Source organism: Rhipicephalus microplus, chromosome 2 (assembly GCF_043290135.1).
Source record: "Rhipicephalus microplus isolate Deutch F79 chromosome 2, USDA_Rmic, whole genome shotgun sequence".
NCBI lineage: Eukaryota > Metazoa > Arthropoda > Arachnida > Ixodida > Ixodidae > Rhipicephalus > Rhipicephalus microplus.
The window spans coordinates 231,137,376-231,160,432 of record NC_134701.1 but is presented as its reverse complement, the minus strand read 5'-3'; the positions used below and the strand labels follow the sequence as shown (position 1 = coordinate 231,160,432).

The 23,057-nt window shown below is 44.2% G+C and overlaps 1 protein-coding gene across 1 annotated transcript; it reads right to left on the bottom strand.

Moving 5' to 3' along the window:
- Positions 1–1,063: 1,063 nt before the first annotated feature.
- LOC142775631 (bone morphogenetic protein 7-like) lies at positions 1,064–16,768 on the bottom strand. Its single transcript, XM_075877214.1, has 6 exons — positions 16,391–16,768; positions 11,991–12,183; positions 9,482–9,633; positions 6,548–6,754; positions 3,684–3,760; positions 1,064–1,545 (listed from the first exon to the last, which is right to left on the bottom strand). Exons 1-6 carry the CDS (start codon positions 16,746–16,748, stop codon positions 1,291–1,293), a joined length of 1,242 nt encoding a protein of 413 aa, XP_075733329.1. The 5' UTR covers positions 16,749–16,768; the 3' UTR covers positions 1,064–1,290.
- Positions 16,769–23,057: the final 6,289 nt, after the last annotated feature.

The window sequence follows — 23,057 nt, the reverse complement described above, 5'->3', positions numbered from 1 at the left end:
AGTGGAATTGGATGCGAATAGTACACAGTCTAATAGGCACTAACATATCACAGCAATTTGAGTGGACCAAACTTTGTCCAAATTATTCTGGCTTTATATTCATTAGCTACCATGACCTAAAATGCTGGGCCAAAGAAGCAGGAAGACAAGTTTTTGTGCAAGCAAAACTTGCAGAATGCACCAATTTGATTAAGTCTATTATATGGCTTTGAAAGACTTCATTCAGAAGTGCACCTTTTAATGCCCCCACGATTACAGAAGGATGAAATGGCACTAAAGCATTAGTTATGCAGGTCCAGTATCACATCTTATGCAATGTTTGCGAAAAACTTTAATGCCTTTTGGACTGTTGTTAGCCATCTGTGTTACACAGACGTGTCTGTGTAAGCTGACCTGCATATGCTTATTACCACCTCAAAGATGATCATAGTGAAAGTATCGACAGAAAAAGAGGATGATTTCTGTGTCTTTAACTATCAAACAGCATATGAGTTTCATTTCAAGTCACTGTTGAAATCTGAAACACTGCTGGTTGAAAAACAATAAGATTAGTTTTGTTCAACTACTCTAAACAACAATTTACTTCCACATAGTGTATAGGGTGCATAAGAATGCCCCGCTGTGGATACATTTCACAACATATCTGCTGCACATCCTAATGATACACTTTGCAATGAGATGGAAACTGCACTCATGGTCATTCGAGAAATCTTACTAAAGCCAGTTGGCAAAGACCTTTACATTGACAATCAAAGCATAAAATCTGGTGAGTACAGCAGAACTGAAGCAAGGTGTGCTCGATAATTGCCATGATGCAGCATTAAATATAAATTCGTTTATCTGCGCTTGAAGGTTGCCGTATGGTGGGAATGATGCAATAACAAGGACTGCACCTTCCCATAGATTTCCTTCATTGCACTGACTTCTGCCTGCTTTCTCTATCAGCCCACATCAGAAGTGATGCTCTTGAATGTAATAATAATAATTATTGTTGTGGTTGAACACGCAAAAAAAAAAAACAGGATAAAACAACGAGGAACGCCATAGCGGAGGGCTCCATAAATTTTGACTTCCTAGGGTTCTTTGACGCGGACCTAAGTCTAAGTACACGAGCCTCAAGCGTTTTCACCTACATTGAAAATGCAGCCGCCACAGCCCGGATTCCATCTCTACCCTTTTGGGTCAGCAGTCGGGTGCTGAAACCACTAGATCCCCGTGACGGGTTGCCCTCAAACAACTGACCTATCCGAAAAATGTGGCTCGCACCGTGTTTGTAGAAAAGAGAGCAGCCTAATGGCATCCGCAAGCTTTGACGACCATGTTTTTGTAGCGCTTGAGGATGACGTTGGAATTGTCGTCGAAGTAGAGCACCATGATAGCCGAGAGGCGAGTGGGTGCGCAGCAAGGCTTGGGTGCCTGAGCGGGATCCACCAGATGCACAAGGGTCTGCACGATGGCGTGGTTAGTAGCATTCATGTTGAGTGGAAACGAGCACTCGCCGTCGCAGTAGAAGGCCGTGTACCCGTCCGGCGCTATGATCCAATCCTGTGCGTGCAAAAATCCAAGGAACAAGGTAAACACACACGCCAAATGAGCAAAATGTGGAAGGCTTTTAGTTTCGATAAGGTGACAAATACACACAGCCTCTGTAATTATGCTTTGTTTTGCAACAACACTTGCAAGCAAAGGTTCAGGACAAAACACTATCAAAATTGCAAAAAAAGCATCGGCCAGACATCTAAAGTGAGAAGGTACACAATATAAGCTAGTGGAATTGACCCTTATTAACAACGAAACCCGATAGTTTGTGCTCTTTCTTTGCTATACACTAGACTAGCAAGAAATAATAAATAGGCACGTGTAAATTTGTGTGAAGGCATTGTTTTGGGTCACGGTTGGCGAGAACTACGCGACTCGTAGAGCGGCACAGCAGGTAAGCTGGGAAGGGGCACGGGGGGGGGGGGGGGGGGGGGGGAAGAGAGGATGAAAAGTCTGTCCATATAAAATCGAGAGTATCAATATCAACGGTGAATGCGTTCAGGATAGAGGTTCTCCTGAAAGTTCATGCGCTTCAACATACACTTCAATTGCGCGCGTACGTATCTGCGGTCGTTACATAGTCAAGCTTTATCCACACAGAGGAGCTTCAGCCAGCCGAAAGGATGATATTTCACATTTTCGGTCCGTGGAAACTTTTCCTGGTCGACATACAGCTGATCTGCCTTTGCCGTACTCGCAGTCACAGGCTTGCATACGCACAAGGAAGTGACGAAGCTCTTTTCAACATGCATAATTACTTTAATGGACGTCAACATTCATAACGACAGCAGGACAGCACCAGTTACACTTCACAAGCCAACAAATTATAACGTGCACAGCTCAGTCGCGAATGAATGCATTCTATGCAAACTTGTGGTCCGTCATCATTATGTCATAGTGATGACACTGTGTCTGACTCTTCTAATGGGAGGCTGTGGCCAACACAGTTTCAGTTTCTTTTTCCCGTGCACACAATTTTCGGACTTAGTTTATCAGTACAAAAATGCACATGGGATAAAATGTTCTTTAAATGATTCGTCGCACACCTCCTACAACTATGTAACGCTGCCATTAGCTGCCACTGGAAAGAATAATTTTAATTACCTTTCTTGCAGAGGCACAAAGTTGTGCCGTGGGCTTATTCAGGTGGTCTGTACCTGTTTTTCGGGCAAGGCTTAGTGTCACTGCCTGTAAACTTAGTTTTTGGATTATACAAAGCCAAGATTATAACGACGGTTTTGCGTAGTCTTCTGAAAGTCATACAACCGGAGTTCCACTGCACATTGTTTGCACGCCTAGAGAATTGCATGGCTGCTATACAGGGAGTCTGAGTTATCTAGCTTTTACCTAGTAATAGTATTGACAGTTGGGCTAGTCGGTACAGAAGCATGTTTGTGGACAGAGCGGGAACGACGAAGACGGAGGAGAACAGAAGGGACATTGATGAGCGCTGACTAGCATTTGAAAAGATTATTTGGAGATCCCATGAACATTAAAAAAAAACAGTCAACACTGCGCACAAATGCTACAAATGAAGGAATGAAGTAATGTAGCGTATCACTTAACAGCAGACATGCTAAAGGGTTCGCCTATCTTCTTGGCATGTCTGCCCTTAGGTAGTAGGCTATCTTTTTTTCTTTCATTTTTAACACTTTTAAGTAATGTTGACCTTGGGAGTTTACACTTGTTCCTGTGCCTTCTGTTCTCTTCTGTCTTCATCATTCTTGTGCTGCTCTCAGACACTCTACTTAGTACCATTGTGAGATGATGAAATTTATATGTAGCTGTCACTTTTCTATTGCACAAAGGAGGAGCAGTATTTGCAGATTCATTCACTAAATAAAAGCGCGGTGAAGTAGTAAGCAGTTGTTTATTGCTTTCATTTCTTGGTATCCTGAGTAATTCAACATTTGATTATATAGAAAAAATCTTTCAATTTTTTTAAAGATCCTAATAAAGAAACTTTAACACTATTACCAATTCAACTTTCTGCACCTCAAAGGAGCAGTGTGATGTTCCGTCAAGCCATTGCTCTTGATGTTGTAGCCGTACTAAACAGAATGACATTTTACATGCCACTAATTTGTACAATCAATTAAACGATCGCTTGTCAAATATGTATCAGATGAGATTAATGAGCTTACCTGCCACCCCAGATCTTTAAAGCTCACAAACAAGTTTCGCTTTTGGCAGCTGTTCCTTCGTCCAATCGGTCGTGTGTCTTGAACAGAACAAAAAAAAATCAAAAGAAATATAAGCATACAACAGCAAATGTACAACGAAATAAGGGCCCACAAAATGCTCACAGACCAGACACCCATTTCGTTCCATGTTTGTTCAGTTTTATGCTTCTAGATTGCCATATTTTGTGGGCTCGATGTAATATTATAATAAGAAATAATATGATAAGAAAAATATGATGAGAAAAGAAGTTTACAGAGCTATGACGAAATCTCAAGTACTATCATAGCTACCATTATTGTACACTCGATCGCTGCCCAAATGTACCGACAGTTCCTGTAGCTTGGGCTGGTGATGAGGCTCATAATTGGCATAATGATGGCCCTTAAAAGGTTGCTACATCGATTAGGCGAATCCTGCCCAGCATATCACAATTTTTAAGTAACATGACATTGGCACACCATCTCTGGCCATAAGTACAAAGAGAGCTTGAGAGACTCCATAGAACACCAACCTATAGACCTCTCCCTGTTGGTAAACAGTGTGACGTCACTGCGGGCACCCCGCCCCATACACCCTCTCTCGGAGCAGGTGCTGGTTGGCAAAAAAGTTCCTCCGGCGGCATCTTTATGCATGGCAGAGCTGCGTGTCTGCATTCTTCCGACAGAAATTTCTACATTGCTATGTTCTAAAGTCACAGCTTTTGAAAGAAGGGGGTTGTGGAAAAGTCACTGCTCATAGTGTGGGAATTTGCTCGTCGTAGTTGGATGAAGAAACTTTGTTTAGAGTACTGAGAGATGCAACTAGCATGCACTGGACTTCACCACGTAGATGGCAGACATAAAAAAAAATCTGATTGCTTTTGAAAGCGAACGGTTTGAATGTACACGATTACGGCCACTTTGAGAAATATTTGCATGGCATGAATGTAAAATTGCTCAATTTCCATCGTGGCATGTGCAATGCAGTTTTAAACTACGTACAGCATTGGCGACAGCATGATTTTGAGCGGCTGTGCGCAAAGTCATGGATAAGATTCTCATTCATTGCCCAAAAGTCTCATCGGAGATGAATAAAAAAAAAAACTTATTGCCGTAGGTTAGGCTGATGTTAACATATCCTCGTGAAAATCAAAGTGAAGTTCTGCTGCTGCTTTTCTCAAAAACCCAGTGAAAATTCATGTGATGTAAAACCCGACATCTTAATAATATATAATATTATCTGGCCCAGTTACCTTGCTGCATTTGACACCTATAACGTGTTTGCGCACCTATCGCTCCTTTATGCCTTATACACAAACTTCTAACGCAGATTTTCACTTCGTAAGGATGGAGCCCTAAAAGTACAAAGTAGATAAGAAACCGAAATCTCCGCTGTTTCCATTAACACGTATCAGGTATCCGATATTACAAATTATAGCCATGGTGAAGCATATATGCAGATTCGGCAACGCTACATGCTTATAGCTCATGCGTAGTCGTATATATCACCAGGATATCATGCACTTTTATTTTTCTGCACGCTGCGCATACGCTGAGATGTACCCACTCACAGATGATCACGCCGAATGTATTTTTACCTTGACTACAATGTCAGTCCGTAAAGTTCCATTCACAATCGGTTACTGAAACCAGCCCACAACGAATGCCAGTGTTATCGCGAACAGGACGCATCGCATTATTCACAATGCACGCATTCCCAGTTTCACCGTCCGTAAAGATGAACCTATATTGTCTATGCCTTTCAACGCACCCTATACGCCACAGACAACACTGCACATTTTCGAAGACGATGCCACTGTTCCTCGCACAGGCCGCCACGTGTGTTCACTTCTCTGAGATAAACAGCTAGCAAGCGTAGGGAATATTTCATCACGCACTTTATCACACACCTAGATGTTCTCTGACACCTCCCACAGCTAATGTTGCCACTGTGAGATGAAGATTAAGCTTTCAAAAAGAAAAAAATAAATGCCCCAAACACCGAGCGACTGCACCCCACTCAGCCACTGGCGGGAGTGTTTTGCCAACCACCGCCTTGCACGTGCACCGGTGATGTCACGCTGTGACGTACCCTGGTAGAGGTCTATTGAGATGTTACTTTCCCTGCTACCACACAAGGAAAGCTGAGTGGCTGTTGCGGTTTGTCACTAGGTCGCTGCATCAAAGCACTAGGGAAAATTAACAGCATAAACCAATAATTACATTGAAAGCCTCGATTATTTCGATGGCAAGAAAGTCACAGCAAGAGCACTGAATCTTAACAAAAGTGCACAAGTGGATGCACATGTCAGCAGCAAACTAATGTGTTGCTAGTTCAAACCAAACAGTGAACACGTAGAAGAAGAAAGAAATACATTATATGACGCTGAATTGGCCACCAAAGCAGTAAGAGTGAAAAAGTGGTCATTTTGTGCCCATCTTTTTTTTTTTTTTTCACTGGCTACTCACTGTTCGTAAGAGGCGTTGACAAACGAAAAAGGGACAACATGACGACAGCAACTCAGTTTCAGTGTAACAAAAAAAATAATAAGGAAATTTTGCAGACTGCCAATGCGGCAAATTTACTGTAATAAGACAATGTCAAACTAAAATTTGCATGAGCCAAGCTCCTATTTTTTTTTTCAATAATAAACTGGTGATAGTAAGTTCCTTGCAAATAAGGTGTTACAGTTTAGATAAACACTGTCTTATTAGCCTAATACAGTAACTCTGTTTCACTTATACTATTCACACTGCAGTGAACAGTAGAACCAGGGGAATGTGAAAATTACACAGAGGGTGCAACAAGGCATTTTCAGAAATCACATTTCTTAAAAGCAGCGTACCAAAGTACGGGTTCTTCTCGTGTCGACCGCTGTAGCTGACATCAGCGCTGTGGCGCTTGCGAGTAGCTCGAGTAACACGGTGGCGGCGACGGCTGGGTCCCCCGTCCCGCAGGAAGGCCACCATGAATGGTTGTAGGTCACTGCGGCCCCCTGACCCTACTAGTCCGAGATCATGTGGATGTAACTCGTGGGGGTGCATACTGTGGCCTGCACAACATTTAATTTGTCATCTATTAAGAGGGGTATTTCAGCCCTTTTGTAAGCATGTCATGGAACTGTCTCATGTTATGTAATAGCCAAGGACCTCAGAAGTGCTCAAAGGAGGTGAGGAGGTGTGGTCTTAAAGCATTTGTGGCAGTGTGAATTTAGGTTGATTTTAATGCAGCGTGGCAGTTCACATCTCACTGTCATATTGAAAATGAGCCATGTTCGGAAATGGGAAAATGTAAATTAATTGCTAGAAGTAGTAGAAATCCTGCTTTTATACAACTGGGAGACGCTGCTTCGTAGTATGCATACAGACAAGAAATGACCGCGCTTTTCTCTCCTGGCATTTCCCGTCTTTTCGGAAGGGTCCATGATGGCAGCAGTCAGTTAACGTGACGCTATGTAGAAATAAGCTCTTGATTGATCTGTGTACATGAAATATCAGTTGTGAATTTTTCTATCCTGGATTGCCATGCAGTTGCACAGCCATTCAGCCTCGTCTCTCTTGGCTGTCATATGCAACTAACTGATTTCACTTCGTTCTGTGCGCCCTCGACTGAGCAAGCAGAGATAACAGTGTAGCCCAAAAGCGCTAAACACTAATAGGGTCAACGCTTTGTCTTGACATAGTCCATATCTTAATAAGTTGCAAGGAGAAAACACTATACATACTCACGTAATGAACGCAAATTTTGTCCACAAAAATCAAAGCAAAGTTTTGGGTGCATTTATTATGCGGCGCAAGAATTATAAAAATTTTTTTGGTATGAGCAAGAAACCTTCTTTTGAGATGAGCAAAAAAAGTTAGGCAGCTTGACCTTTTACAATTGACATACACATACACTGTTTGGAAATGGCTTCGTTTCACTTCACTCATCTTCGGTGGTTGATGGTGCTATGTTCTGCAAGCTGTCCCCTCACTGCCCATGCACTCTATATAAGCATTACGTGGCCTTCTTCTCTTGCAACCACTTAACAACCGCAACAGTGGTATCTGCTCTGATCTCGAGGAATGCCCAGAAGTGTACCCAGATGATGCTACGTCCTCTGCTTTGCCAACTTTGTGGCAACCTCATACGATGATTGCGACGACATCGAAATTGCGGCAAGTAACCAACATCACAGCAACCGAAGCACGAGAACAAACCGTCGATAACAAGATTAACAACAGAATACGGTGGCCGCCTCGCTGTTCGCATGAGAAGTGACTGTAGAAAAGGCAGCCAATATCCTGCATTCTTTAAAGTGTGCGCTGATAATGAGCACGAAAAGCAAATTGCAACTGAAGCGAGGATCAGGGGTGCTACTACGATGTTGCAAAAATCGTCATGCTTTTTCCTGGGTGACAACCATTTTTTCTAGTTTTACGGAAACCTACGACGCGATTGCAACGAATGGCCCTATGCAACAGCCATGGCGACAGCAAACCCTGTCATTGTCACTCAAAAATCACGTGCACGTGGTTGGGCTTTAAAGTGTCCTATTTGTAGGCAGCAACCGTTGGTTGGCGTGGGCAGTTTTGTGACCTTCGCTTGCTGTGTGCTGGTGAAATGTGATATCTCTACACTCGCGTCGTTTGTGAACTCTGCTGTTGCGAATGAATAATTGAAAAAGACAGGGGGCGTGCCACTCACAGATAGAAGGAAAAACAAAACCGCATGCCGCATAAGTGAAGAGGAGAAGGAGGGAGTCAAGGAGGGTCGACATAATAAAAAACGGAAAAGATCCAACGAGCAAGAACGCATTAGGTGTCGGTTTGCGGGACTGCAGCGAATTAATGTAGGGAGTGCATTTATTACGCCAATAAAAAAAATCCAAATTTTGACTACTGAAGTTGGAAAGATGTGTTTATTTTGCGGTTGGGTTCATTACATGAGTAGATACGGTAGCGCCTGCAGGAAGTGTAGCGTAGGCAAAAATAAACTACTCTCTTCATTGCACTTGGAGCGGTTTAGGGGTCAAAGAAATGGAAAATTTACGACTGCGTTGAACAAAAATAGCAAGAACACTTGACATACGAAAGATGGGGCAGTGTGAACCATCCCAAGCAGCTTGTTCTTTTTCTCACGACAGAGGACTTTCCTGCACGCATTAAGCACAGTAAGTGGTGCGACTATAAAGGGCCATAGTCATAATGCATTTTTTCATCTACAACCTGCCCATGCGTCACACCTCTATCATCAGCTACAAAAAGATCTAGAAAGTGAAAAGATTCTGTGCTGCCCTCGGATGCCTTCCTTGCATAATCGTGAAGCAGTTCCATGAGGCCAACTTGCACACCAAAATTCACATAAGGAATACAAAAATTTCTTTACCAGTTCTATATCAAACCATCCGATAAATCCAACTGATTCCCACATAAATGGCTTCGACTGTGCACATTTGAGAATGTCAAGTTTATCGGCTAAGTTTTAAAGTGAGTTGTACTCTCTAAATAAATTTGTATCATAAGATGACCAATGCTTCTAAGCTCTTAGTTAGGCTGCCACAAAGTCAGGGGTGCAGGCAGAAGTTCTTTCTTAGGGGGGGGGGGCAGGGAGGCATGGGCTTAGTGTGCCACACCCTCGATATGCCACTGCACAACGTTACTCCTCAGCGACTCATGTCTCATGACTACCGTCAAGCTGTTCAGAAAGAGGGATTCGATTTGGTAACATGTCGCGTGGAACATAGAAACCACCATGACTAAACGTGGTCTCTCAAAACAACCTTGACCAAAGTTCTCACCTGATGCTTTGCAGTGAATCTGCAAAAAGAGACCCATGTTCTCATTAGGGAATGCCACCCACGTCAGAAAGGGTTCAGTGACGTTAAATGTGAGCCACCCGTGAGTTTTTGCATCTATAGTTAGATTGTCCACGTGCTGGAGTATAACATCTCTACAGAAGAAAGAAAAAAAGGCAGAATAAACAAATAGGTAAACGATGAAAGAAAAGCTTCACTATTTTCAAACAGGGTAAGCAAGCTCCCTATAAAAGTAGTAGCAGCAGCCCAACCAAATGCCACATTCACTCCTGCAAAAAGCAATCGGCGATACAATACTAGTGTGATATGACAATACATATATATAAAAAGTGACAACCGATGTTGACAAAAATACAAAGAAATGCAGTTGTAAAAATAAAGAGAGGTTTCAGCGACACAAAAGGCAAAATAGAAGTGCCAATAAAAACGAAATGTCTGACAGCTTCACAGCAAGAGCAAAGCGATGAATTCGATTGTTATGTGGGGTTTAACGTCCCAAAACCACCATATGATTATGAGAGGCGCCGTAGTGGAGGGCTTCGGAAATTTCGACCACCTGGGGTTCTTTAACGTGCACCCAAATCTGAGCACACGGGCCTACGACATTTCCGCCTCCATCGGAAATGCAGCCGCCACAGCCGGGATTTGAACCCGCGAACTGCGGGTCAGCAGCTGAGTACCTTAGCCACTAGACCACCGCGGCGGGGCCGTCATCACTACTGGACCTCGCACCACCGCAGCCATGAAGGAAGAAAGAACTTTGTAGGAAAATTCGTAGGAAAAACTCCGTGACTGCAGCGGACACGAGTCACTAGCATTACCGGCGTGTTTTATATCCAGAGTCTTTGCAGTGATCATATTGGCATAATCCATTGATTCAGCCCTATGTCCTTACAATCGAGGCAAGTATTTTGCCTTTGAACCACCTTAACAACTGTACTATTAACACCTTTTGTTCGTTACCCTAACTAGTGTTGGCTCGCGACTGCAGCGAACACGGTGCACGGGCGCAGCCAGCATGAAGTGTGGGAGCTACTGTACACGGTAAGTCTTGTTACATCGATAACATTTCCATACTTTGTGCAGCGGTAACCACACTCATCTGGAACACTTGAATGACGCGCTCCGCATTGCACTGTCAATGTTGGCATGCATGACAGCTTAGGATGAATGCTCACATGTGGACTATCTCGCACTACACGATCTGAAAAGTGCCAGAGTGTTCAGTTACAGCGTTTTAGACTAGTGTATTAACCTCTTTCCTACAGTCATGTAGCACGTTTTTCTCTCTGTCTTATATTTTTCTTTTACGCAGCCTACCTACATGATTGCTGATGCAACATGGAACAAAGGAAAAACTCTGGGCAACAAGAATATACTAGCTACCTCCTTTCCAGAACCTGCAGCAGAACAGGCGGCAGTTTGACTATAAATACCTTTACTAGCAGAAATTGGGAGTTTTAAAAACGAAGCTCACTCTGCATGAGACATTTTCGCCGAACTATTATGGTCTAATAAGGGCTTTTCGTGTTGAGCACCAGTTTGCTTTTACTGGATGACCATTTGCACTCAGCCGGTTAACCAGTTGGGAACCAGTCTCTTTCAACGGGCTGACCAGTTGAGCACCCGTTACCTCTAATTGAATGACCACCTCTATTCGAATTCGTTAACCAATTGAACACCACCTAGTTTAGACTGGGGGACCATTTATGATTAACTGGATTACCAGTTGCACGCCAGTTCACGTCAACTGGTTAGCCATTTGAGCACCAGTTAGCTTCAATTGTATGACCTATTGGTACCCCACCAATACCAATTGGTCAACCAATCAGCCATCAGTTCTGTCTGAATAGTTATAACTAATTTGATATGAACTGGTTCACCAATCAGGTATAATTGGTGTGTTTCCAACTGGTGGCAAAATTCCAGTGGGTCGGAAATCAATTGATGTCGATTGGTATTTTTTCAATTGGACCATTTGAACTTTTTTGACTGAGAAGGCAAAACAATGAATGGAGCAGCGTGAAGGAAAGAGTGAATTGAGTGACAGGTGCTTCTGGAATTTTTATGGCTACGTGTTTGTAGCAGACTCATGCCTTACTGCAACACCACAACCAAATTTCAACCACTGAGCGGTTTAGCTGCCCTTCAAGGCTAGTGACTGAAAATTTTTACTACTTTTTAACATTCCGAAGGTAAATGATATATACCTAGTCAGCCAGCATAGTACACAATTAACTACTACATTTTTTACACTCTCAACACCTGAAAAAGGGCTATTTTTAAAATTCATTTTGGAGATCAGTGTCAGACAACCAAGCCATATCATTCCCGAAACACAATAGCGACCATCATGAATATGGTCAAAACTCATAGGTTCGTAACAAAACTTGACTTGGTCAACAAATATTGGTACTATTCAGCCCACTGAACATACATTACTCAGGCAGCTTCTTTATTTAATTGATGTAAACTATACCATGCTACGTACTCGATTTTGACGCCGTGTCTCAGTATGCTGATCTCAAGCGTGCATGTGTGGTCTTCTGGCAAACTACTGACTGTAGCCTCTCGGTAGATGTTGAGTTCTGCCTTGAGAATTTTCTCCGCAGGAGACACTTCGCTGACATCGAACCAAAACCGTTTTTCATTGTCATGGCGTAGGTGAAGTGAATGGTGATGAGCTGCAAGACAAACTTGTGGTTACAAAGTGATGAACAAAATAGTAAGGATAGAGAAGCATACAGAAAGATGTTCAAGAGTTTTTCTTTTTTTTTGTAGTGAAATACAAACCAATGTGATAGATTACATAGAGAGACATACAGAAAGATGTACAAGAGTTTTTCTTTTTTTTGTAATGAGGTGCATACTAATGTGATAGATTAAATCAAGATAAACTGATGTTATTTCTTTTAACTACTCACCACATTAATTTTAGAAACATAAGTTTTTTATTGTGCCCTAAAACACCGTTACACGCATGTCAGGGTGCCAAGCACATGTTTCAAAGCACAAGTTCTTTTTTGGTGTTTTGGCTATGTTGGTTCAATAAAAGTGCCCATTAGATGCCCTGTTATGCCTCTAATGCCTTTAGAACACAATTTATTTCATTTTCACAGACAAATAACTTAGTAGGCCTAGTCAAAGAGCTACAATGTTATGATAAGAAGGTGTGGGAACCTCACCATTATATCACTGCCACTCTTTTCTATCGAGAAAGCTGCTACTGGTACTGTTGAATGGTAATTTACCACTACGAAAGGAATCTTTTTTTTTATGTATGCAGTTGTTCACTGTGGTCTGAGGGCTTCAGTAACTGCACAGAATTTCGCATGTCATATTGTAGAGCCTGTAAATTATGTTGAATTCCAATGGCGGAGTCGGAGCAAGTTTTTCTGCTCCTTTCAGAGCAAGTGTGTTCCAATGACAGAGTGAGAGCGAGAGTCAAAAGTTCCAATGAGAGAGCCGGAGGGGATTCAGAGCGGGAGTCCCTCCGTGGAGCAGGAAAAACTGCTCCGCCGAAATCGGTGGAGTGGACCGGAACTCCACGTGACGTATTTCCTTTAACACGTTTGCCTGCTTGGGGGCGTGGCTGGCGCGGCGCGAGTTGTGTTGATAATGGTGGACGGCATGGACGGCTTGGCTACCTCGGCAAAGCGTGCGGCAATGCTTCTGCTACTCGATAGCGACAGCAGCCATCGTGGACAATAGCTGTTGCACGCTTGGCGTGATATTCATTCCACACAGGTGAATAGCGCTGAACAAGCAAACGAACGATGCGGCGATGCTGGTAAACCATGTGGGAAACAGACAGCGGAAAAAGACCACGCGCAAGGTATCCTGGATAACGTGGCAGCTTCCGCCTTGCTCCAGCAGGGCGGGTTGTGTTCCGATGGCGGATTTGGAGGATTTGCTCTACGCCAGAATCGAGTGCTCGCTCGCGAAGTCGGTCGGCTGCACCGACTCCGCCATTGGAATTCAACATTAGTTTTCATCCTGGTGCTGTGCCACACAGAGCAAACACCACAACAACTTGGTAGGGGTATAAATTTACTTCATTGTCGTGCTCACCAGGCATTTAAAAGTTGGTAAACCTGATTCTAGAACCAAAGTCGTTCCAGGCCAGTCAATTTAACAGTTGAATGCGCCGAAATGCAAGCATATGACATAAAAAAATTTAGTTTATTGATAGCTTAAAGACCAACTGGAATAAAATTTGATTTTGGCAGAATTGGCTTGGAATGCATAGTATATATTGGGTAAGCAATGACAATGACAGCACAAAAGCTTGAAATCACGCATTTCATTTATAATCGGTGCTCTAATTGTCAGCTAGCAGACGACACAGAGCCCTGGCGGTATGCTCGGGCAAATTGGACACAAACAGAAATGACATCAATTGCGGCTAACTACTGCTTGTGAGCAGAACTCCCTGCAGCCGCATCTGTTCCTTTTCTGCATGACGCCCCTCTACGAGCGGATAATTCAGTGGAGTTAAGTTTTGTGTAGTTTCAAATGTGGGGCTGCAAGCTGCTGGAACATTTGTTATGGCTGGACTGCGGCTTTCACACTTTTCTAAAAAACATAAAGCCACAAAAGCTTTGGGCTATCTAAGTGAGGCGAAAAGAACAGTAGTTATAGAAGAGCGTGGTGCTTTACGCGACGCACTTTAGAGATGACAAGTAATGAGACGACCACTGTCTCTCCACCCAAATACTGTTTAAAATGAAAAGAATTTTGAATTCTGACACAGTGCCTTCCAGAGTTAACACCTTCAATATTCAGCTACTGAGAACACAATAGCGGGAAGCCTTGACCGGAGTTTTGAGAAGAGCCACTGACGACATATATTCGTATTAGCCTTAGTATAGCGTAAATGCTTGCGTTGGCATGTTTTTCTCGCTAAATTATTATGCAACGCTATTCCAAAGATAATACCGGTAACACGACGCTCCACGAAGTGCTAGAGTAGCTGCACCATCTATGATCGTGTAATAAAAGCTCCAAATGATGATTGGCTCACTTCTAGTTGCAAGTGGTCAAAGCAGCGAAGCTCCGCAATTGAAACTGTGCTCGATTCAAAGCAATTTAAGCACATAAACGTATTACAACGTGTTGTGCTCGCTAGGTTTAATGTAAATGTTTAAGGTGCAGCCAAAGAAGTGTTTACAGAAATGCAGGGATGTTTTTGGTAGACATGAGAGTGTGCAAAACCAAGCATCAGTATATAAAACAACGTCGTCTAATAATTCATAGTCTATCAAGCGAGCGGCATCCTTTATTGTGAACCAGCAAGTTTGCCAAGAGAGTAGGGCATGACGGTAGGCGCTAAGCGGGCAGCCATTATTTAGATACGTGTGTTGATGACCTTTTATGATCATGTATAATTCACGGTGCATCTTTACATTGCTTGCTTTTTCGTTACGATCTAAAGAGAAAACTCTAGGGTGCGACTATCAAGCGCATACTTTGAAGAGCAGGGCAGACGATTTGTCTGCATCAGTCAGTTTGTCGGGCTGCTATGTACGTAATTTCCGGTCAGCTGTAATAGCATCGTTTTTTCCAGTTTTGGTATCAAAAATTGCATTGATAGAGAGTTTTCTTCTTTTTTTTGTAAGCACTTTGCACTTCAAAAGTGAAATTTGGCAGGCAGCAATGTCTCCAGCTAGACTGCGTATAAATCGGCTTTTTGAGGGGTGCACAATTTTGTTACAGCTAGCCTTTAATGAGCAGTACGCAAAGTGGTTGCAGCATTGAGAATGACAGCCATTGCTTCACGCGATTCAACACTTTGAGACTAGAAATGCCCTAGGCCTATCACATCCAGAAGGGCAGAGTATATGACACATCTATCGGTTTAACAGTGAGTTCTCGATGGGACAATATGTTATTGATGAGTCACTGTAAGCATATACATTTGACGTCTAATTGTCCCACTGCAGTGTTTTTAAAATAAACAACTACAGTGTGCAGTCTTGTTCCCTCTTTCTTACAATATAATTCCTTCGAAGTAAAATGCCTTATACGGATCACAAACAAGTCACTTAAGAGCACGAGTTATTGAAGCACACACTGCAGCATTTACTGTGGTGTACACTAACATAAGCTGCATTACTCACTATTGCATGAATTATAGAAACTTCATTAGAAAAAAATATCTTTGAACTTTTATCGTAAAACAAATGAACAAGAACATAACCTAAATTTTTCAGATTTACTGTAACTGTTAATGAAGATGCAGCCTTGTGCCATGCATGGCACACTGTGTAGTTAGGACAGCGATCTTGCAGCAATGGTTGAAAAACAAAATCTAGGTGACTGTGATCTTAGCATGAGCAGTGAGATCTGAGCAGAAACAGTAAGCCATTTATCACTTCTTACCAGAGTTATAGTAGGAACGCTATAATAGTTGGCCCACGAATGTGAAATAAAAGCTTTCTAAGCAAAATCGCAATACGAGGAAGCACTGAAACCATAGGCTTTCAACGCAACCTCAACGGTGGTCAATGCGGGGGGAAATTGCCGAAGCTAACCTAACGAACAAGGGGGGGGGGGGGGTGCGACGTAATGATGCCAAAGATACAAGATTAGCCACATCAGTGGGGAAAAATAATTACACGATAATCAGATTTAGCATACGTGCGGCTGCCAGTACCGCAATACACCGTCGAACGTGAATAATCGTGTCAGCGCGCACACAGAAAGTAATTTCCTGTCATGTCGTACTTCCCCCGCAATGATTATCAGCACGAACTATCCTAAATAATCCTGAACTGTTACCAAACTGTCAATATGAACGAATGAACGCTGGCATTCCGGCGTGCATTCTTAGAAGCGCATTGCGCGCTCGCTCGTCATAGAAAGAAACAAACAAGGAATGCAGATACGCACCATGGTTGAGAAAGCTAATGATAACATCGGAATCGTTGATCATCCGTAAGCTTTGGTTGCTCGTGATGAACTCATTGTGTGCCTTCGCCGAGTCGAGGTGAATGTCCCCGTTGTCTTCATCCTTGAACGAGTTGTAGAGATCGAGCAGGTAACGTGGTGCGGAGAATCTCCGCTCGTGGATCTTCGGCTTGGGCCTGTGATCGAGGCCCAACAGGTTCAAGATTTCCTGCTGCATTTCACGCCGTTCAGACTTCGGTAACGTGCGGTAAATGATGGTCTGGTCCACGCCATTGTCCGCATAATAGGCAGCAGAACAAAGCTGCACTGATAAGGCGAGCAATGATGTGCAAAGCGACATCACAATTTTGAAACTCAACAGCCACATTTTGTTTCGTTTTTCTGTCGCCTGTCAAACTACAGTGTTGCCGGACGCGCTGTGTGATTCGGTCAATGTTGAGTGAAATAGCCAAATGTATTTGAAATTTGAGGCGCCAATACGACACGGAGGAAAATGAGGCACACACACACGGAGTGCCCCTTCTAACAAAAATTTATTTCGAAGGAGGACAGAAAATATTTATACACCCCGCGCGCTGTCATGCATAAAGTAATATACACAAAAAGTTGTCACCGTGCCTTGATGCGCAGTCGCATTCGAGTAGTTCCCTGGCGTAACGAAGGAATGAAGGAAGAAAACACTCTTTCCTTCCTCCGTGCTTTTGCCCATGGAGGAAGGAAACAATTTTGGCGATAATTAAATGGAGGCTACGCTTAGATCACCTCATTCGATTATTATAATTTTTTTTACCTCAATGATTAGTCGTACTAATTTATCGGGGCTTCGGGTGACTACCACGCAGGCGCTGAAGTCAGGAGCACAATGGCAATTTGGGCAGTGTATCCGGAATGAATTGATCAAATCAAATCGGGTGATCTATGCGTCAGCGCCGCCTCCATTATCGCCAAAAGAGTTACATTACTTGAATGCGACTGCGTATTGAAGCACGATGACGGCGCGCGAGGTGTATAAATATGTTCCCTGCTCTCTCGAAATAAATATTTGTTGGAAGTAACACTCCGTGTGTGTGTGTGTGTGTGTGTGTGTGTGTGTGTGTGTGTGTGTGTGTGTGTGTGTGTGTGCGCGTACCTTCACTTCGTCCATGTAATCGCGCCTAAAACTTCAAATATGTTAAACCAGCGATTCCTAAATATGAATGTACGACTTCAGAATCACATCTTAATGAACCACATCTTTTTTTTTTTGGTCGGTGGTTTTTATATTTAAACTTAAATGTATTTGAGCTTAGTGTTCTATTATCCGCCATCTGAGTGATCAGGCGATGTATCGGTTACGCACTTTCCTTCCTCCATTGTTCCACATGTGGCGAACTTGCAGCGCGCTCGCAGAACTCGAGGAGGAGCCGCTAATACAGAGCGGAAGGCGAGCGTAAAGGCCTGACCTCAAGTACGCGCTGCAACGCGTATGCGTGGGCAGGCCTTAACTGCGTCTAAAGAGGAGTCTACGGCGCAAGCTCGGCCACTGCTTTAACCATGGCCTACGAGACCGCAAGAAACCTACCGGCGAGCAATTTCCGACCATCTTTTGATATTCACCGATTTTAATAAAACTTTGAATATGTGTTTCTTTAGGTACCCTGATGATATATGCCAAATTACAAGCCATTCATTTTTTTTAGAAAAAAGATTTTAGTGGGAGCCAATTCTGAAATCGCACTCAACGCGGGCCACGTGACGGATACAGGGTGGCCCGTGACTACACTCTAGTGCCCAACGTTTTTAGACAACGTTTCTAGACTAGAAACGTTGCTAGTGCCTACCCATGGTGCATAATGTCTACTCTCTCTGAATGAAAAAAAAAAGAAAAAGAAAACCGCCTCGCTATTCTTGCCTGGCGTCTGGTTCTAGCCACTGTAGTCTGGCCTTGCCCAGCAGATGGTTGAAGTATAGTGACTAGAAAGGTTTTCTAGCCAATATATAGTCGCAGCGCAATTTCGCTCCGTGGATTTCATGCTGAACGGTTATGTCGTCCGCGATCTCCCAATGTTGTGTAGTTCTCGCCAATCAGGCCCCGTCCTCGAACTACTCCAACCGTTTTCCAATACGTTCTCTCTACTCTCCCTTCTTTCCCTCTAATAGCGTCTATGCCGAGTCTCTTTCTTTCCTAGTTTATACCTCTATATGACACGTCCAAACATGTTAATCATGACAAGCGCGTCACGTAAACCTTGACTAGATGCTACGCTCATAGCGCGCTCTCGGCCGTTTCGCTAGGTTCACATTAATCAAATTTGGTATTACGTGACGTGAATAGACGACGAACACAAATGTCAGGCGCAGACATGATAATCATGACATGAAAGTCATGTACGGCATAATTTTCGTCCTCCTCGTAACGTTGTGCTGATTTCAAAGTGACATAAAACCGGCCCGGACGATGGTGGCTGAAATAGCAGAGCAAGTGGCGAATATTGATTGATATGTGGGGTTTAACGTCCCAAAACCACCATATGACTATGAGAGACGCCGTAGTGGAGGGCTCCGGAAATTTCGACCACCTAGGGTTCTTTAACGTGCGCCCAAATCTGAGCACACGGGCCTACAACATTTCCGCCTCCATCGGAAATGCAGCCGCCGCAGCCGGGATTTGATCCCGCGACCTGCTGGTCAGCAGCCGAGTACCTTAGCCACTAGACCACCGCGGCGGGGCAAGTGGCGATTACGTTGGACTTGCCGGACAACAGGAGGTCCACCATTTACAGCGACTAGAGATCGGTGGTCACAGCATTTGCCAATGGAGCAATACCGGAACCAGCTTTGCGAATTCTTCGGGACAAAGACATCGAGCCACACACACTCCTTTGGTTCCCAGCTGACATGGGACGGTTTGAGGGAGCCCCGCCCGATCTCAACGAGTCAGCCCACATATACGCAGTTTACTATAGTTCTCGTGCAGCCGCACGAGAACTATAGTAAACCGCGTATCTATCGGGGGGCGCGGCGCTGATGTCTTGGAGAACCGTGACCCCATCCCATCACGTATACTCAACAGACAAAATAGTTTTACCTTGCACGGAGACAATACCCTCCACCACACAGAAAACTAAGCAGACCTCAGTCTCCGACACTCAGGCTTCTTTAGGTCGGGGCGTACCCTAATCCCGCGCTATATTGAACAAAATTTATCCCGAAATACAGCCAACTAATACATGTTCCTTCTGCCACAATATAGCTACTTTGGAACATATGCTCTGGCGGTGCCCCGCGCTACGCTGTGGGGAGTCATCACGCCGTCCAAATGGAAGGGTGCTATTGCAAGCTCCGGACTCGAACAACAGCTATGGGCAGTCCACCGGGCCCGCGACGCAGCAGAGACTTGGTCTTTCCGTTCCGACGTGATAGCGGCCCGCAACGTGCCAAAGCACGTTCCGGAGGACCAAATCCATCCATCCATCCATCCATCCATCCATCCATCCATCCATCCATCCATCCATCCATCCATCCATCCATCCATCCATCCATCCATCCATCCATCCATCCATCCATCCATCCATCCATCCATCCATCCATCCATCCATCCATCCATCCATCCATCCATCCATCCATCCATCCATCCATCCATCCATCCATCCATCCATCCATCCATCCATCCATCCATCCATCCATCCATCCATCCATCCATCCATCCATCCATCCATCCATCCATCCATCCATCCATCCATCCATCCATCCATCCATCCATCCATCCATCCATCCATCCATCCATCCATCCATCCATCCATCCATCCATCCATCCATCCATCCATCCATCCATCCATCCATCCATCCATCCATCCATCCATCCATCCATCCATCCATCCATCCATCCATCCATCCATCCATCCATCCATCCATCCATCCATCCATCCATCCATCCATCCATCCATCCATCCATCCATCCATCCATCCATCCATCCATCCATCCATCCATCCATCCATCCATCCATCCATCCATCCATCCATCCATCCATCCATCCATCCATCCATCCATCCATCCATCCATCCATCCATCCATCCATCCATCCATCCATCCATCCATCCATCCATCCATCCATCCATCCATCCATCCATCCATCCATCCATCCATCCATCCATCCATCCATCCATCCATCCATCCATCCATCCATCCATCCATCCATCCATCCATCCATCCATCCATCCATCCATCCATCCATCCATCCATCCATCCATCCATCCATCCATCCATCCATCCATCCATCCATCCATCCATCCATCCATCCATCCATCCATCCATCCATCCATCCATCCATCCATCCATCCATCCATCCATCCATCCATCCATCCATCCATCCATCCATCCATCCATCCATCCATCCATCCATCCATCCATCCATCCATCCATCCATCCATCCATCCATCCATCCATCCATCCATCCATCCATCCATCCATCCATCCATCCATCCATCCATCCATCCATCCATCCATCCATCCATCCATCCATCCATCCATCCATCCATCCATCCATCCATCCATCCATCCATCCATCCATCCATCCATCCATCCATCCATCCATCCATCCATCCATCCATCCATCCATCCATCCATCCATCCATCCATCCATCCATCCATCCATCCATCCATCCATCCATCCATCCATCCATCCATCCATCCATCCATCCATCCATCCATCCATCCATCCATCCATCCATCCATCCATCCATCCATCCATCCATCCATCCATCCATCCATCCATCCATCCATCCATCCATCCATCCATCCATCCATCCATCCATCCATCCATCCATCCATCCATCCATCCATCCATCCATCCATCCATCCATCCATCCATCCATCCATCCATCCATCCATCCATCCATCCATCCATCCATCCATCCATCCATCCATCCATCCATCCATCCATCCATCCATCCATCCATCCATCCATCCATCCATCCATCCATCCATCCATCCATCCATCCATCCATCCATCCATCCATCCATCCATCCATCCATCCATCCATCCATCCATCCATCCATCCATCCATCCATCCATCCATCCATCCATCCATCCATCCATCCATCCATCCATCCATCCATCCATCCATCCATCCATCCATCCATCCATCCATCCATCCATCCATCCATCCATCCATCCATCCATCCCAACTTTCTTCATTCGTGCTTCGCATATCACACTGTACATGGGATCTGCCTTTTTTTTTCATTTAGAACATTTGGGGTGTCATGGCATCCAATAGATTAAGGCAGCAGCCCCAGTGGACCTGTTCCGACGAATTGTGGTGTGTCGTTGAATAATGATGCCATCAAACAGACCCTGACATTGTTTCAGGAGTCTGCGGCTCCCTGCAGCGGCGCCTTTCAGAGGTTGTAGTATCTGCCGGCGTGTTTTACAGCGAAAGCTGTTACGAGATCACTTTTCGGGTCACGCGCAGTTGCATGTTGCCCGCCGCCACCACCGCCGGTGTCCGTAACCACTTCGCGGAAAAAAAAACCTTGTCTTAGGCAGGCATGACCTAGCACTAATGGCACAGCGGGGCTCGAACCCAGTATTCTACCACTTAGCTACAACGGTTTTTTTTTATTCCTCATTCTGCTGAGCCACAACTGTGTTTGTGACTTGTCAAACTTGCTTTAGGCAGGCTTGATGTCGGGAAAGCAATCGCGTAAATACGACTTATAAAGCGTTTTAAAACAACGAAAGAACAACCAGTCGTCGCACATTGCGATCAGCATTATGTGTGGGACGTCCAATGCTGCAACCCATTACAATAGCTTGTTTTTGTTTCCCCATTACCTGTGGTGCATACCCACTACAGTCATAATTCCTCATCGTCGTCAGCCACTGCATGGACAATTGGTACAAAATTCCTAGCAAGTGTTTAGCTTCTCAGAACGACGAAAAATAGCATAGCAAATGCCGTACTACTACCAAAAAAGTTTATATAATGTCCTAGTGGGTACCGAGCAAGTGTGCTTGCAGTAGTTACCCAATGAGTGTTTTCAAAAGGCTCTGAAAGGCTGCTCTTTTAGCTGTCACTGTGACTGTGCTGCGCCTATCTGGCGTTTTTTTTTTAAGTCATAATGTGGTCACGCAGAGCTCGGAAGAAAGCAATCTCCACATTATTTTTTCAATAAATAGAAGAATATAGTGGCCTTTGATACGACATAAGTGCACCTTTATCAATACTTCTTCGCCCTCTCAGTGATCATACAATACAAAAGCGAAATTTTATATCTTTAAGGTAAACTTGGGTGCGCTAGAAATAAATATTTTATGCTTCGTGGAAACGAGCCTAACTAAATAAAAGCCACAAAAGAAAGCGCAAACTATAAAAAAAAAAAACTGAATGAGTGCCTATGTAATCGTAGGCGTTTTTAGACCTCTCGACGCTCTTCATTGCTTTTTGAATTGAATTGAATTGGTTTTATTCAAGTGCAAAACAAGTTACACACGGGAAAGAGAGGACTAAAGGCATTCACGCCCGACGTGGTCCTCCCACCTGAAACAACAACGTTTTGCACGCAAGCAACAAAAACGGAAGCAACTGAAAAACATAGATAAGTGAACTAGCAGTTCACGTAAAACTCTGAATACACCTTTTAAGGTAAAAAAAATGACATTTTACA

Coding starts and splice junctions, on each gene's coding strand:
- LOC142775631 (XM_075877214.1), bottom strand. CDS start 16,748: ATGTCGCTTTGCACATCATTGCTCGCCTTATCAGTGCAGCTTTGTTCT. Junction 12,184..16,390: donor CATTAGCTTTCTCAACCATG/GTGCGTATCTGC, acceptor TTTGTCTTGCAG/CTCATCACCATTCACTTCAC. Junction 6,755..9,481: donor GATTCACTGCAAAGCATCAG/GTGAGAACTTTG, acceptor AATGTTGTGCAG/GCCACAGTATGCACCCCCAC.